A 17,647-nucleotide genomic window follows, 5' to 3' on the forward strand; every position below is an offset into this window, starting at 1 on the left:
CTCGACACTATAAAGGCAGATTGCTCCAAACAATCCCCTCTTGCCCTCCACAGTTTATACAGACACCACCCTAACTTAGTGGGCAGGAAGACTATACAATCACACTAGCAAGGATAGCAACTGCCCAGTGCTCCCAATGGAGAGAGGTCTTGTATTCATCAATGGTAGGGATGGCAAGATACAAAACAAAGTATTTACTATTCGGCAGCAAGTTTAGTACAACATGGGCAAACCCACAGCAGATACTTCCTAACAGAGTGCAATGTGGAACTGGATTTGGCCTTTAGTTTTTCTTTTTTGGGGGAGACAGGGTTTTGCTCTATCACCCAGACTAGAGTGCAGTGGCACGATCACGGCTCACTGCAGCCTCAACCTCTTGGGCTCAAGTGATCCTCCCACCTCAGCCTCCCAACTAGCTGGAACTATAGGCATGTACCACTATGCCTGCTAATTTTTTATTTTTTTAAGAGATGGGGTCTCAAATTCCTGGGCTCAAGCAATCCTCCCACCTCGGCCTCTCAAAGTGCTGGGATTACAGGCACGAGCCACCACGCCTAGCCATACTGAGCCCCACTGACACTTGCCCCTGCCTTTCTGGTAAACATTCTCCTACCTTCCCCGTTCCTATGGGTAGGACCTCAGAGCTCTCACCTTTCTGCTTCACTTATAAATGTTGAGATGCCTAGATCAGGGATACCTCCAAATGTCAAATGTTCACATGATGCCTGGACATCAGAGGTGGAAGCAGTTTTCTCATTCACGTGGTCAGAGAAGCAAAGATTCCTCCTCAGTATGCTGAGAGATTAATGTACAAAGGCAGGGGATTAACCATGGGACTCTGTAAGAGGAGTGGTGGCTACAACAGCCAGGGAAAAAAAGCTTAACCGTGGCCTTTTGTGGGGATGGTGTTTTTTGACACTAAACTGGATCATACCCAACTTAAGTTAAATAATTAACAGAAGTACAGCCTTACCTGGAACCCTGGATCTTAAGAAATAGAGAAACTTTCCATTCTTGGAGTGCATAATGGCTCTCTTAATAAACTCTACAACAGATTGACAGCGGTCCTCAAACTTGGGATGACACCACAGGCTGAAGGTTCCTGCCATGGAAAATTAAGAAGTAAAAATTTTAAAACTTACTTTAGAAGACATGAGAGGCTGGTTTGAATATTTTAACAATGATTCTCACTTTGGGGAGGGCAGTTTGGAGGCAAGCTGGCTGAAAGGTCTCTGAAGCTACCTGTTCCTGCTTATCTCACAGTTAACTGTAAAAAGATGTTGCCTTTTGTAAGACATAAATTAGGTCTTACAAGGTTTTTGTTAAGTAAATACAAGCTAAGTACTCCTTATCCGAAATGTTTGAGACCAGAAGTATTTCAGATTTTGGATTTTTTCATATTTTTGGAATATTTACATTATACTTACCAGTTGAACATTCCTAATCCAAAACTCTGAAATCCAAAGTGCTCCAATGAGCATTTCCTTTGAGCATCATGTCAGTGTGCAAAAAGTTTCAGATTTTTAAGCATTTCGGATTTCAGATTAGGGATACTCAACCTTTAATAATTTCAAATCAGAAAAAAAGAAAATTTTTCATCAAGAATGAACATTAATCTTTAAATCACAGACTTCCTCTCTCTCTATATAAGTACTTATTATGTATATTAAGTATAGGTAGAGTCATGCATTACTTAATGACAGAAATATGTTCAGAGAAATGCATCATTAGGCGAACATTAGAGTGTACTTATCCAAACCTAGATGGTGCAGCCTACTACACACCTAGGCTATGTGGTACAGCCTATTGCTCCTAGGATACAGACCTGTATAGCATGTTACTGTGCTGAATACTGGAGGCAACTCTAAAAACAACGGTAAGTATTCATGTACCTAAACATATTTAAACATAGAAAAAGTACAGTAAAAATACAGTAATATAATCTTATGGGACAACTGTCATTTATGTAGTCTATCATTGACCAAAATGTTGCTACACAGTGTATAACTGTGTATACATATAAGTAGGTCTTTGAATAACATTTTGTTCAGTGTTGTTACCTTACAACTTTTTTTTTTTTTTTTGAGACAGAGTCTTGCTCTGGCACCCAGGCTGGAGTGCAGTGGCGTGATCTTGGCTCACTGCAACCTCCACTTGCTGGGTTCAAGTGATTCTCCCACCTCAGACTCCTGAGTAGCTGGGATTACAGGCACCTGCCACCATGCCTGGCTAATTTTTTTTTTTTTTGAGACGAAGTCTGGCTCTGTCACCCAGGCTGGAGTGCAGTGGCGCAATCTCGGCTCACTGCAAGCTCCGCCTCCCGGGTTCACGCCATTCTCCTGCCTCAGCCTCTCCGAGTAGCTGGGACTACAGGCACCTGCCACCACGGCCGGCTAATTTTTTTTGTATTTTTAGTAGAGATGGGGTTTCACTGTGGTCTCGATCTCCAGACCTCGTGATCCACCTGCCTCGGCCTCCCAAAGTGCTGGGATTACAAGTGTGAGCCACCGTGCCCGGCCTGCCTGGCTAATTTTTGTATTTTTAGTAGAGACAGGGTTTCACCACGTTGGTCAGGCTGGCCTCGAACTCTTGACCTCAAGTGATCCACTCGCCTCGGCCTCCCTAAGTGCTGGGATTACAAATGTGAGCCACCATGCTTGTTTCCTTGTAGCGTTGATAAGAAAAAAAAATTGATTTCCAGCCAGGACCACTGTCTGTGTGGAGTTTGCACATATGCACAGGTTTTCTCTGGGTATGCTCGTTTCCTCCCATATCCCAGAGATGTGCGTGTAAGGTGAAATGGCATGCTAAGCTGTGCCAGTCTGAGTGTGGGTGTGTGGGTATACGCACCCCGATGGAATGGTGTTCTGTCCAGGGTTGTTCTGCCTTGCATCATGAACTGCCAGGATAGGCTCCGGCCACTTGTAACCCTGAGCTGGAATACTTGGGTAAATGATTATCTAACTTATTTTCATTAATCTTTCTTATATGTGTGTATAGTTTACATATATTTCACTGTTTAATATTGGAAGTGTTTTGGTCTTTATTTAGAAGTTTGGTCTTTATTCTAGCCTGACCAACATGGAGAAATCCCGTCTCTATTAAAAATACAAAATTAGCCAAGCGTGGTGGTACATGCCTGTAATCCCAGTTACTCGGGAGGCTGAGGCAGGAGAATTGCTTGAACCCAGGAGGTAGAGGTTGCGGTAAGCCGAGATCGCACCATTGCACTCCAGCCTGGGCAATAAGAGCGAAACTTCGTCTCAAAAAAAAAAAAAAAAAAAAAAAATTGGTTTTGTTATACGTCCTTTTTCTTAAAGTCAGTTTCCAAGAACCTATTAATGACCTTTAAGTGAGGAATGACCAACTTACATATGTACTCTGACCCTTGAATAATGTGGGGGGGCATGAACCCAATCCCAATGGCCCAACATCCTCCTCAACCCCACCAAAATAAAAAATCCACATATAAAAATCCATTTGACTCCCCTAAAACTTACTAACAACTTACTGTTGACTGAAAACCTTACCAATAATATAAACAGTTGATTAACATATATTTTGTATGTGATATGTATTATATACTGTATTCTTACAATTAAGCTAGAAAAAGGAATACTATTAAAAAATAAGAGAAAATATGTTTACTATTCATTAAATGGAAGTGGATCATCATAAAGTGATCATAAAGTAGATCATCATAAAGGTTTTCATCCTCATTGTTTTCAAACCAAATAGACTGAGGAGGAAGAGGAAGAGGAAGAGCGGGGTGTCTCAGGGATGGCAGAGGTAGAAGAGGTAGAGAAGGTGGGAGGCAGGAGAAGAAGGCACACGTGGTATAAATTTACGGAAATGTTATAATTTGTCTGACTTTTTTTGCTTTTTATATTTTTAGAAACAGGGTCTCACTCTATCACCCAGGCTAGAGTGCAGTGGCGTGATCACAGCTCACTGCATCCTCGAACTACTGGGTTTAAGTGATCCTCCTGCCCTAGCCTCCTGCATAGCTGAAGCTACCAGCCCAGGCTGGTCTTGAACTCCTGGCCTCAAGTGATCCTCCTGCCTTGGCCTCCCAAATGCTGGGATTACAGGTATGAGCCTCCACACTCTGGCTTGCTTTTTCATTTCTCTAAAAATGTTTCTATATGGTACCAATTCTTCTTCTACCATTTGCTTTGGTTTTAGTGCCCATATCATAGAAGGGTCCAAGTCTAAAATAACTCAAAAGCAGTCTCAAATAACCTGAACCCTTCTGCCAGATTGCCAGACATCAGTGTTTTCTGGCACTGTTTCTTCTACGTCTTCTTCCTCGTCATCTGGCACTGACTCAGAAGAACTCACCTCCATCAAGTCATCTTCAGTTAATTCCTCTGATGTGGTATCTATGAGTTCTTGAATTTCTCTAAGATCCCTATCTTGAAATCCTTCACCCTTCACCTTTTTTGCCATATCTCTTTCATGATTTCCTTGATTGGCTCTGTCACAGATACTATGAAGTCACATACAATTTCCGGACACAGTTTTCTTCAGCAGGAATTTATTGTTTTGGGCTTGATGGCTTTTACAACTTTTTCTTTTCTTTTGAGACAGGGTCTCACTCTGTTGCCCAGGCTGGAGTGCAGTGGCATGATCATGGCTCACTGCAGCCTTGACCCTCCCGAGTACCTGGGACTACAGGTATGCATGAAATGCCCAGCTAATTTTTGTATCTTTTGTGGAAATGTGGTTTCACCACGTTGCCCATGCTGGTCTCTAACTTCCAGGTTCAAGTGATCTGCCCGCCTTGGCCTCCCAAAGTGCTGGGATTACAGGCATGACCCACTGCACCTGGCCCACAACTTCTGTAACTATGGCATTTTTTTTTTGAGATGGAGTCTCACTCTGTCACCCAGGCTGGAGTGCAATGAAGCAATCTTGGCTCACTGTAACCTCCACCTCCCAAGTTTGAGCAATTCTCCTCCCTTAGCCTCCTGAGTAACTGGGATTATAGGAGCATGCCACCAGGCCTGGCTAATTTTTCTATTTTTAGTAGAGACAGGGTTTCGCCATGTTGGCCAGGCTGGCCTCAAACTCCTGACGTCAGGTGATCCACCCACCTTGGCTTCTCAAAGTGCTGGGATTATAGGCGTGAGCCACTCCACTCGGCCAACTATGGCATCTTCAATGGAGGAATCTTTCCAGACATTCATGATGTTCTGTCGGTGTCTTCTTCCACAGCACTTAAAATCCTTTGCATAGAGTACCAAATGCAATGAGTGTTAAAGGTCCTTATGACCCACGTGATCTAGAGGCTGAATCAGCGACGTTGCGTCTGGGGGCAAGTAGACCACTTTGACACCTTCAGTGTTGAACCGATGGGGTTCTGGGTGGCCAGGGGCATTGACCAATATCAAAAGAGCTTTAAAGGCAGTCCCTTACTGGCAAGGTACTTCCTCACTTCAGAAACAAAGCACTAATGAAACCAATCCAGAAAAAAAGGTTCTCATTGTGCATGCTTTCTTGCTGTACAACCAAAAGACCGTAGCTTTATAGATAAAGGTAGTCCTAATTATTAACCCAATTGCATTTGCACAAAACCAGAGAGTCAGCCTACCCCTTCCTGCCTTAAATTCTGGTTCTTACTTCTCTTCCTTACTAATAAATATCCTTTGTGGCATTTTCTTTTCCCCAGAATGGGAAAAAGAAAATTAATCTTCATTAAAAACCTGTTCAGGCAGATATCCTGTCTCCTCAGTGATTTTCCCCATGGTGTCTGGGAACCTGTCTGCTGCCTCTTGGTCAGTAGAAGCTACGTCTTCTGTTATCTTGACATTTTTCAAGTCAAACTGTCCTAAAATTATCAAACCATCCATTGCTGGCATTAACTTCTCCAGCTCTAGTTCCTTCACTTTCCTCTTGCTTTAAGTTGTCATATAATGACTTTACTTTTTATTAAATCATATTTATCTATAGGTATGCTTTGCTTTTTTTTTTTTTTGAGACAGAGTCTCGCTCTGTCACCCAGGCTGGAGTGCAGTGGCACGAACTTGGCTCACTGCAAGCTCCGCCTCCCAGGTTCAAGCCATTCTCCTGCCTCAGCCTCCCTAGCTGGGACTACAGATACCCACCACCATGCCCGGCTAATTTTTTCTATTTTTTAGTAGAGACAGGGTTTCACCGTGTTAGCCAGGATGGTCTCGATCTCCTGACCTCGTGATCCGCCCGCCTCAGCCTCCCAAAGTGCTGGGATTACAGGCGTGAGCCACCGTGCCCGGCCTTCTCTTTTCTTTTTTGAGACAGGATCTTGCTCTGTCACCCAGGCTGGAGTGCAGTGGAGCAACTATGGCTCACTGCAGCCTTGACCTCCCAGGCTCAAGCAATCCTATCACTTCAGCCCCGTGAGTAGCCAGGACCACAGACAGGCACCACCATGCCCAGCTAATTTTTTAATATTTTTGTAGATCTATGTTGCCCAGGCTGGTCTTGAACTCCTGCCCTCAAGTGATCCTCCTGACTTAGCCTCCCAAAGTGCTGGGATTACAAGCACGAGCCACTGCACCCGGCCAAGGTATTCATTTCTTATAGTAGCAATCTGGCACCCACATAAAAGCTGCATTTTCACTATGAGATTAAAAAGTATTTCACAATAAATGTAAGCTGCAACAGTGGCTTCATGAATTTTTCTTTTCTTTTTTTTTGAGACAGAGTTTTGCTCTTGTTGCCCAGGCTGGAGTGCAATGGCACAATCTCGGCTCACCACAATCTCTGCCTCCCAGGTTCAATTGATTCTCCTGCCTCAGCCTCCTGAGTAGCTGGGATTATAGGCATGCGCCACCACACATGGCTAATTTTGTATTTTTGGTAGAGATGGGGTTTCTCCATGTTGGTCAGGCTGGTCTCGAACTCCCGAACTCATGTGATCCGCCTGCCTTGGCCTCCCAAAGTGCTGGGATTACAGGTGTGAGCCACTGCACCCAGCCTTTTTTCTTTTATTACAACAGTCCTTATGCTGAATTCACTTATCTTGAAATGGAGAACAACCGCAGCTGTGGACCTCAAACTATGTACAAACTGAGCAATTTTTCTTGTAATGTTCTAACTTTTCTCTGCTTCTTAGGAGAACTTCCAGCGACACTAGTGGCACTAGTGGGTCCCATAGTATTATTCAAGGTTTACTGTATTGCACTAAACACAATGAAAACTATACAAGAACCATGAGAGATCAATTTTTACTGTGATACACAATTAGCTGGAGAGATAAACACTCACATGGTGATACTACAGTCACACAGCATTTTAAGCGGATACCTGCAACACTTGAGCTCACCACAATAGTAACAGGGAGTTGGCTATAAAATATTACAGTAGTACATCCAGTATGTAATAGTTAATTTTATGCAGTTATGATTTAATACTGCAACTTCATATTTGTTTACATTTCTCTCAACAGTGAATGGTGCCATGTGCGATTTGTGTGCATAAGTTTTGATAAAGTTTTAACTTTTTATAATAGATTTGTATACATTTTATGGTAGCAAATGTTAAAATAGACTAGTATCCACATATATTTTATTCATTCATAACATAGCTTTTTAACTTTTTTGATATTTCTAGGCTACAGTTTATCTGTAAGATTTTACAAATTGTCACAAATCTCCAAAAAATTTTCCTATATATATATATATATTTTTTTTTAATTATACTTTAGGTTTTAGGGTACATGTGCACAATGTGCAGGTTTGTTACATATGTATCCATGTGCCATGTTGATTTCCTGCACCCATTAACTCGTCATTCCAATATATTTACTTTTTAAAATCCATGTATAAGCAGATCTGTGCAGTTCAAACCCAGGTTGTTCAAGGGTCAACTGTATATACTTCTTAGAGACCACATGGAACAGTCGAGGAAAGACAGGAACAGCAGTTTCGTGGGTCTCATTCATTCATGTGTGTGTTGAGTGCAAAAAATAGAAATCTAAGTCTTTCCTTCTTTAACTTTAAAACCCCATGCCAACATATTACAAAGATCCCACCTTGAACTTTAAAATCCCAAATGGAAAAGGGAATGTGAACTCCTATGACTTAAAAAAATAAAACAACAAAAAACTCAAAAAACTGAAGCACCAGATTCCAAAGGAATCACCCACACACACACAAAAAAAAAACACAAAAGGGCCAGGCACAGTGGCTCATACGTGTAATTTCAGCACTTTGGGAGGCAAAAGTGGGCAGATCACTGGAGCTCAGGAGTTCAAGACCAACCTAGACAACACCGAAAAATCCCCGTCCTGGCCAGGCATGGTGGTTCACGCCAGTAATCCCAACACTTTGGAAGGCTAAGGTGGGCAGATCCCCTGAGGTTAGGAGTTCGAGGCCAGCCTGGCCAACATGGTGAAACCCCATCTCTACTAAAAATACAAAAATTAGCCGGGCGTGGTGGCGCGCACCCAGGAACTACTCAGGAGGCTGAGGCAGGAGAATCGCCTGAACCCAGGAGGCGGAGTTTGCAGTGAGCTGAGATCGCGCCAATGCACTCCAGCCTGGGCAACAGAGCAAGACTCCGTCTCAAAAAGAAAAAAAATAATTAGTTGGGCATGGTGGCACCCATCTGTAATCCCAGCTACTCAGGAGGCTGAGGCAGGAGAATCGCTTGAACTCAGGAAGTGGAGACTGCAGTGAGCTGAGATCGTGGCACTGCACTCCAATCTGGGCACAGAGGCAGACCCTGTCTTTAAAAAATAAAACAATACAAACAAACAAAAAAACACAAAAAAGGGATACTAACTAGTCAAGAGAACTGCAGATTTGAGTCTCTCTACCTCCTCTTACAGTATCACTTAAAAAAGACAAAGACAAATGCTCCACTGCAAACTGGTAACTGAAAGGCCCGCAAGGTTTCCATTAAAAATTCCAGCTATAAGGCTGGGCGCCGTGGCTCACGCCCGTAATCCCAGCACTTTGGGAGGCCGCGGCAGGCAGATCACAAGGTCAGGAGTTCGAGACAAGCCTGGCCAATATGGTAAAACCCCGTCTCTACTAAAAATACAAAAATTAGCTGGGCATGGTGGTGGGTGCCTGTAGTCCCAGCAACTTGGGAGGCTGAGGCAGGAGAATTGCTTGAACCTGGAAGGCAGAGGTTGACACTGAGCTGAGATCGCGCCATTGCACTCTAGCCTGGGCGATGGAGCAAGACTCCATCTCAAAAAAAAAAAAATTCCAGTTATAGGCGAGGCACAGTGGCTTATGTCTATCAACCCAGCACTTTGGGAGGCCAAGGCAGTAGAATTGCTCCTGTCCAGGAGTTCAAGACCAGCCTGGGCAACATAATGAGACCCTGTCTCTACTAAAAAAATTTTTTTAAATTAGCTGGGCATGGTGATGCACACTAGTCCCACCTACTAGCAAGGCTGAGATAGGAGGATCGCTTGAGCCTGGGAGGTTGAGGCTACGATGAGGCGTGATCTCACCACTACACTCCAACCTGGGCAGCAGGGTGAGACCCCATCTCAAAAAAAAGAAATTCTACTTATTCAAGGAAGCAAAGTCCCTTTAACAAAAAGTAACTGGTGGCCAGGTGAGGTGGCTCACGTGTGTCATCTCAGCACTTTGGGAAGTCGAGGCAGGCAGATCACGTGAGGCTAGGAGTTCGCGACCAGCCTGCCCAACGTGGCGAAACCCTGCCTCTACTAAAAATACAAAAATTAGCTGGGCGTGGTGGTGCACACCTGTAATCTCAGCTACTTGGGAGGTTGAGTTACAAGAATTGCTTGAACCCGGCCAGGCATGGTGGCTCACGCCTGTAATCCTAGCACTTTGGGAGGCCAAGGCGGGCGAATCACAAGGTCAGGAGTTCAAGACCAGCCTGACCAACATGGTGAAACCCTGTCCCTACTAAAAATACAAAAAATTAGCTGAGCATAGTGGCGGGCACCTGTAATCCCAGCTACGTGGGAGGCTGAGGCAGGAGAATCGCTTGAACCCAGGAGGCGGAGGTTGCAGTGAGCCGAGATCACGCCACTGCACTCCAGCCTGGCGACAGAGCGAGACTCTGTCTCAAAAAACAAAACAAAACAAAAAAAGAATTGCTTGAACCAAGGCAGTGGAGGCTGCAATGAGCCGAGATTACGCCACTGTACTCCTACCTGGGTGACAAAGTTAGACTCCATCTCAAAAAAAAAAAAAAAAAAAAAAAGTAATCGGAAAACTATTTGAAAGACCTCTTATTCCTGGCATCTCATCTATCAAGAACTTAAAAGTCAAGTATTTATTTATAATTCCCAGGGCCTAGTCATTTGAATAGGTTTAACAAAATACTTCACTCTGAAATGCTCTGCTTCATATTTTGTTTTTTTGCTTGTGTGTTTTCATTTTCACAAACAGCAGAACAGGAGGCAGTCCCCCTCACCTATCCCACCTAGTTATCTAATTCATTCCCAGATCATTGGATTGAAGTTCCTTTCTCTTCGTGTTATCTCTAAGGTAGAAGTGAGTACAGAGGAAACCATGTACAAAGCTATGCTGACCTTAACGGCTACTTCCTGCCTCACAAGAGAACCCGATGCAGTGTGGGCTGAGTGGGGAAGATGCTGTGGGGCCTGGGAAGAGGCAGGACAGAAGCTCTTACCTCAGATGCAATGTCTCAGAGCATTCACTTAAGGTTGACCACCATAGGAAGACTGTGAGGGATGGGAAGCAAGTCCCTGAAACACACCAAAGTTCTCTACGCTTTTTCAATTTGTAGCATACACAGGTATTTTGACAAAGGATGTATTACCCAGCCTCAGAACCAATGACCATCACAAGTTTCTGGCCCAAGTTAAATACAGAATGTCTCGATACACAGTCAATCCAGAGAGCTGTGTTTAACAAGTCGGCTTCTAGGCATGACTGGCACATGAAGTACCACCTGATTACAAAGGAAGAGGTACCACTAGGAGGATGGCAGATAGTCTAAAGCACGCTGATCCCACAAACTCTAAACATTTTAATAAATTATTTCCTAAGAGACTACAACACTGACAAAAAGAGGAAATTATCACCATGCTGCCTGGGAGAAAGTGACTATCAGACAAAGAAATTCAGACACACCTGTAATCCAAGCCCTTTGGGAGGCCGAGGCAGGTGGATCACCTGAGGTCAGGAGTTCGAGACCAGCCTGGCCAACACAGTAAAACGCTGTTTCTACTAAAAATACAAAAATTAGCCAGGCATGGTGGCACATGCCTGTAATCCCAGCTACATGGGAGGCTGAGGCAGAAGAATCACTTCAACCCAGGAGGCAGTGAGCTGAGATTACACCACTGCACTCCAGCCTGGGCGACAGAGCGAGACTCTGCCTCAAAAAAAAAAAAAAAAAAAAGAAAAATTCAGAACAGAACAGTTATAGGATCAACACTAAATTCACCCTCTTTGTATATGTGATTTAACAAAATATCTCTAGATGATAAGTTTAATTACAAACAATGCTTGTGAGAATTTGCCTAATGGTCCTAGGTTCTTTCTTCCTTTTACCTAAAGAGTTTTACTGGCTCAATTCTTGGGAGCCGCTCCAACAGTTTTGTTCAGGCCCTCCTATTTAGGAAACAAGATGCTGCTGACAAGACTTTTAAATGGAACCCTTACTCTCCCTTCCCTACCCTCTCCATTTCTTCTAGTGACGGAAATCAGTGCTCATATCAATATTCAACTGAGTTTAAGATAATTTTTCCCCTATTTGTGGTTCCATTCCTATGAATCTCTTCCACAAAAAAGTCAGACAGCAAAGGTACAGCAAGTCAAGGGGGGAAGAAGGCTCTCTTACCAGCATCTCTTACCTCTGTAGTGCTCCATTCTAGTGTGGTGGGTGATACCCTGTGATCGGAAACTGAGGCTCAGGATGTAACGAGGATCAGAACTATCTCGTACCAGGAAAGAACCATCTGGTTTCCCTTTCAGCTTCATCTCTGCATCTTCCCAATTCATTGGCCCCCAATACCAACCACACTATCAAAGACAAGAAGCAGTCCACCAGTTATCAGGACAGAGAAATGCCAAGTTTTCAGCGCAATCTATCTTAACATGGGAGAACCCTCTGCATTCTCTCCAAAATATTTCAATACGTAAAAGCCACTTACAAGTGTCTCAACCATTAGCAATGAACATCAGGCTCACTATACTTTTAGCCCTCCAAAGTAACAGAATAACAATTCTGGCCGTGAGCTGTGGCTCATGCCTATAATCCTAACACTTTGGGAGGCTGGGGCGGGAGGATCACTTGAGTTCAAGAGTTCGAGACCAGCCTGGCCAACATGGTGAAAACCCATCTCTACTAAAAATACAAAAATTAGCTGGGTTTGGTGGCACATGCCTGTAAAATCCCAGCTATTCAGGAGGCTGAGGCAGAAGAATCACTTGAACCCGGGAGGTGGAGGTTGCAGTGAGCTGGTATTGCGCCACTGTACTCCAGCCTGGGTTACACAGTGAGACTCTGTGTCAAACAAACAAAAAAAATGGCTGGGCGCAGTGGTTCACACCTGTAATCCCAGCACTTTGGGAGGCCAAGGCAGGTGGCTCACGTGAGGTCAGGAGTTCAAGACCAGCCTGGCCAACATGGTGAAACCCCATGTCTACTAAAAATACAGTAATTAGCTGGGCATGGTGGTGGGCGCCTGTAATCCCAGCTACTCGGGAGGCTGAGGCAGGAGAGTTGCTTGAACCCAGGAGGTGGAGGTTGTAGTAAGCTGTGATTGCACCACTGCACTCCAGCCTGGGCAACAAGAGTGAAACTCAGTCTCAAAAACAAAACAAGACAACAACAACAACAAAAAACAAAGAATAATAATTCTACAATTCCGTTACCAAAGACCCTACCAAGAAAAGAAGAGGGAATTGGGTCAGTTAATCTATCAAAATCAGCTTGGACTACGTAAATATTTCTCCAACAACCTTTATCATGTCCAAATTTTTTCCCCAAATTCAATTTTATTACATCTCATGGAACTAATAGCAGGAGCACACTGTTTTTGTCACTGTAAATATGGAAGCAAGTAAACTATTCTTCCTCTAAAAACAATAAACAGGGGCTGGGTGTGGTGGCTTAGGCCTATAATCCTAGAGCTTTGGGAGGCAGAGGCAAGAGGATCACGTTGAGCCCAGGAGTTCAAGACCAGCCTGGGAAACAGCAAGATCAGTCTCTACAAAGAATATAAATAAATTTTAGCTGGGCTTGGTCACGCATGCCTGCAGTCCTAGCTACTTGGGAGGCTGAGGCAGAAGGATCCTTTGGCCCAGGAGTTCGAGGCTACAGTGAGCTATGATTACGCCACCACACCCTAGCCTGGGCAACAGAGCCAGACCCTGTCTCTAAAAATAAATAAACAAATAAATAAAGGTGTGTCCGAGTACAGAATTTAGCTAACGGGAGGAGGGAGAAGTGACCTGCCAGTCCTTAGGTACCACCTACCTTCTCCAACTCTCGAAGGCTGGCTGCAAAGCTGCTCGAGTCAGGCCGGTAGAGGGGACACTGGAAGTGCTGTGGGGGTTGGCTGTGCAGGGATTCAGCTGCTCGGATGGGAGCAATCCGGGGAAATGCATCTGCAGGGCAAGACAATGGTGGTCACTTGTTTACCCTCACTGCTCCCAACCACAAATAGACCCTCCCCCAAAAACAGAGGATGCTAACTGAAGAGGGCAAGGCATTAGAAGCTAAGCTGGAAAGGGTAGAAGCCAAAGCAGTGGGAAAGAGCTGGATGGGCTGGAACAAAAAGCTGTGTGGGCTTGTGTAAGCTGTGAAGGATGGGTGGGGGCACTTAACCCCAGGAAAGGGGGAGGGGAGCTGCTCACTAACCTGACTAAGGTGACTACTTTAGGGGCTTCACCAGCCTAGAGCGATTCCAACTTCTCCCACCTCGAAGTGAAGTGCTGATAAGGCAGCCTTGGAAATAGTGACTCGCTTACTTGCCCAGGAAGAGTAACGATTTTGCCAGGCAAGTAGAAAAGAATGCTGATTTCATTCATTTTATTCCTTGGGTACTGTAAGCTGGCAAAGCAAGTATGGGCTGCTAAATGCTTGGTACTTATTTACAAGGCTGCAGTAAATACTAAAAGCTTAGAAAAACCACAGAATGTTGAAAACCACCAACATATTAAACCTCACTATCCTGAAATTAAGGCAGTTTCTTAAGTGATATCTACTCTAGGATTGCAAAACAGTCTCAGCAGCAAAGACTGATGAAAAATTCAATAGTCTTTTATCCCTAACAAAAATCAGATTGACCTCCATAAAGAAAACGGGTTAGGAAAACCAGTTCTTGGCCTCATTTCCAAGGAGTCTGGTCCAGCCAAGGGGAAAAGATTTAAACTTTCTACTAAGCTGTTATTTCCATAAATAGATTTCTCCCATCCTTCTATGGTACAAAGTATCACTTTGTACTCCCAACTCTTACAAGTTTTGCCTCTAAACTAAGCTAACCTGGGGCATGGGGTGGAGGAGGCGGAGGTAGGGGGAAAGACTGCAAGGAAGACCCCATCGGAGCCACAAGGACAGATGTAGGCAGCGTCCCACTGATATCATCTAGAAGAGAGAACAAAAGCAAGAGGTTCAGAAATGTGAGCACAGAATGAGCACGCTGAAGGCAGAGGAGAGGGAGAAGGACTATCAGGCTGCCCTCTGGGGCAGGATGGCCCAACCTTCACCCAGTCTTTTTGCACAGAGGGCAACAATCATCTTACTCTGGTTTGCTTTTGGAAAGCAGGGTAGTAAGGATATTCCTAATGCAGCCCAACAGCAGTGGGTTCAAGGCAAGATAAATGTAAATAGAATTAATATATGCATAGTAAGTATTACAGCATGCGGGTGAGACCCATTTAATTGCTTAGGGAGATGACGGGGTGCTGAGAAAGAGCTGGGAAATAATTGAGTCATCATCGGAAACCCAGAAGCGTGGTCGGCCCCCAGCAAAGAACAAGTCCCTGGAGCTCACCCTTCCACTAGGCAAGAAGGCGGAGAGGGGAAGAAACTATACCTAGGAGGCTGAGGCTTCTTCTCGGAGGAGGAGGGGGAGTTGGAGGGTGTGGAGAGGTCAGGCCCCGCTGAGAAATGTCCACATCCACAAGCGACACAGTTTCACCTGAGGGATTCATGGAGCAAGCAAGTTACAGAAGCGCCTTGCCCAAAGCTGATGCAGAAGGCAAAGGGAAGCAAAGGGCAAGCAGGCGAGGCTGGGGGGTCTGCTGCTCTCAGAAAGCTCAAAACCTAATGCCCCCAGGGCTGAAATCACCCCAACACCAGGAAGTCAATTTTTAAATTCTATCATTCCTTTGCCCTGTTAAGGGTCAAGGATTCTTTAGGACAAAACCATGGGACTGACAGTGGAAAAACCATCTAATTCTGGCTCTGCCACTGACTTACAACATACCCTCAAACAAGGGGTCTTCTTTATCCAATGGAACCCATACCATTTATTTTTTCAGAATTGTGTATCAATTTCTGCCTTAGGAAGCAAGCCAAGTGGCTTGTTATATGCCCAAGCAGACATGGAAAGCAAGGGCCAGAAAACCTAAGAACTGTACAGTAAGCTGAATGCAGATAAAAGTTCCCAATGTTAGTCCTAACTTCTTCCTAGAGGGCATGCCGTATCTTGATTTTCCAGAGTATTCACACATAAGAGAATCCACCTGAATATGATATCTGTTCTTAATAGCTGAGGCCACAAAGGCTGAAAGTACAATTTATAGTCCTAAAAATTAACTACTTTCACAGTCAGACAAAAGTCAGGTAATCTAAGAGGCAGCTTCTCCATAGGAACTTGGTGGGAGGCGGCACATGGCCTCTCTTCTTCCCAGCATGTCATGCAGTTCTGTTCCCTGCCATATACAGTACTCCTTGCCACCCAACTCTGTCTATTCCCTCTCCACTTGAGTCACGAGAGGATGAAAGGTATTTTATTAATATGAACACAAGCTGATAGCCAGGAATAGGGTTATTTTGGCAGGCCTGATTCCCAGGTCAGAACTCAGGATTTCTCTAATTTAGCCCTTAGGGTGTTCCTTCCAACACCTTTTTTTTATTATTCAGGGCTGAATGAGCCCCTCAGCTAGTATTTTAATGATTCCCTGTTAAGAAAATGAGGTGACCAATATCTAACAAAAGGGAACTGGGTTTTCAGAACCTAAATACACAGTTTTTTTATAAAGGTCTTGAATACTAATTAAGATAAACAGAAAAGCTCTTCTAAAAGTCATCAGTGAGACCAGGTGCAGTGGGTCACACCTGTAATTCCAACACTTTGGGAGGCCAAGATAGGCGAATCACTTGCACTCAGGAGTTCAAGACCAGCCTGGGCAACCTGTTAAGACCCTGTCTCTACAAAAATAAAAAAAATTAGTCAGGTATGGTGGTGCATGCCTATAGTCCCAGCTATTCTGGAGGCTGAGGTGGGAGGATCATTTGGGCCTAGGAGGTCGAGGCTGCAGTAAGCTGAGGCTGCACCATTGCACTCCAGCCTGGGAGACAAAGTGAGGCCCTGTGTCAAAAATAAACAAACAAAAGTCATCAGTGGAAGTTCTAGAAAGCTGGTACCAGACTCACCATATAGCTTGGTAACTGAGAGCCTGGCTGCCCAGAGCAATGCAATGGAGCCAGACAAGTGTGTTTGCTCTGACAGGCCAGAGCAGTCTAGGCTATTGGTAGGGCACTTAACATAAAGGATGTCATTCAAGCGGGCTGAGGCTGACCTGAACCTCAAACTACAAATGTAGGTGGTGTTCCTTTTTCTTTTGAGACAGAGGCTCAGTCACTCAGGCTGGAGTGCAGTGGCAAAGTCTCTGCTTACTGCAACCTCAGCCTCTCAGGTTCAAGCAATTCTCCTGCCTCAGCCTCCCGAGTAGCTGGACTACAGGCATGCGGCACCATGCCCCCGCTAATTTTTTGTATTTTTAGTAGAGACGGGGTTTCACACCATGTTAGCCAGGCTGGTCTGAAACACCTGACCTCAGATGATCTGCTCACTTCGACCTCCCAAAGTGCTGGGATTACAGGCATGAGCCACCGTGACCGTGACCAGCCATGTTCCTTACTTTAATGAGGAAACAACTATTAACTAGAAAGACATGGTATCACAAAATAAGATTTTTTAATTCTGGGCTTGGATAAGAACAGAAACCTCCTTCTCCACTACAGTAGATGTCTATACAGGTACCAATTCACTTGTTTTGACAGTTCACCACAATCTACCCAGCTGCAAGTCTCATTGGCCTGCTTAACATTTTCCTGGAAGCATCCATTCCCAAATCATAAGTCTTCCAATCACCTTTTTGAGGGACATGATATCCAAAGGAGTTTGAGATTGGGATTTTTTTTAAAGGCTTCTTAGTCACAACCAATGAGAAGTACTCAGTTTCTGAGACATGGGCAAAGCCCCACTTTTCTACAGCTTATTCATGCAGGAGCTTCACCTGTGACTGGTATAACAGAAGGTCTCCCTCTCTGAAAAAGCTCCCTACAAAATGAGAAGGCAGTTACCCATCATCCAAAGGAGACTCTACAGCCTTCCTAGTTTAGCAACTGTGTTCCCTGCTGCAAGAGGGCAGACTTAAATTAGATTCAATAAAGAACTCTAACAGCTGCAGGAACTGCAAGCCCCTAAAAAGACAAGAGCTCAAGTAATCCCCTTTGCCCAAAAAAGTCT

General features: G+C 44.4%; 1 protein-coding gene across 3 annotated transcripts in view; it reads right to left on the minus strand.

The window, feature by feature from the left end:
* SOCS7 (suppressor of cytokine signaling 7) overlaps positions 1–17,647 on the minus strand; it is a 54,240-nt gene that overhangs the window by 25,453 nt on the left and 11,140 nt on the right. Inside the window, exons 3-7 of one of the 3 annotated variants that reach the window (XM_030799829.1) lie at positions 14,984–15,088; positions 14,431–14,532; positions 13,423–13,553; positions 11,795–11,963; positions 974–1,102 (exon numbers count right to left, since the gene is read on the minus strand). In XM_030799829.1, coding sequence (XP_030655689.1) covers positions 974–1,102; positions 11,795–11,963; positions 13,423–13,553; positions 14,431–14,532; positions 14,984–15,088 — 636 coding nt within the window. The remainder of the gene's footprint in view (positions 1–973; positions 1,103–11,794; positions 11,964–13,422; positions 13,554–14,430; positions 14,533–14,983; positions 15,089–17,647) is intronic. The other 2 variants (XM_030799830.1, XM_030799831.1) reach the window with 2 other exon arrangements.

The sequence above is a fragment of the Nomascus leucogenys genome, chromosome 19 (assembly GCF_006542625.1).
Source record: "Nomascus leucogenys isolate Asia chromosome 19, Asia_NLE_v1, whole genome shotgun sequence".
In the NCBI taxonomy this organism is placed as follows: domain Eukaryota; kingdom Metazoa; phylum Chordata; class Mammalia; order Primates; family Hylobatidae; genus Nomascus; species Nomascus leucogenys.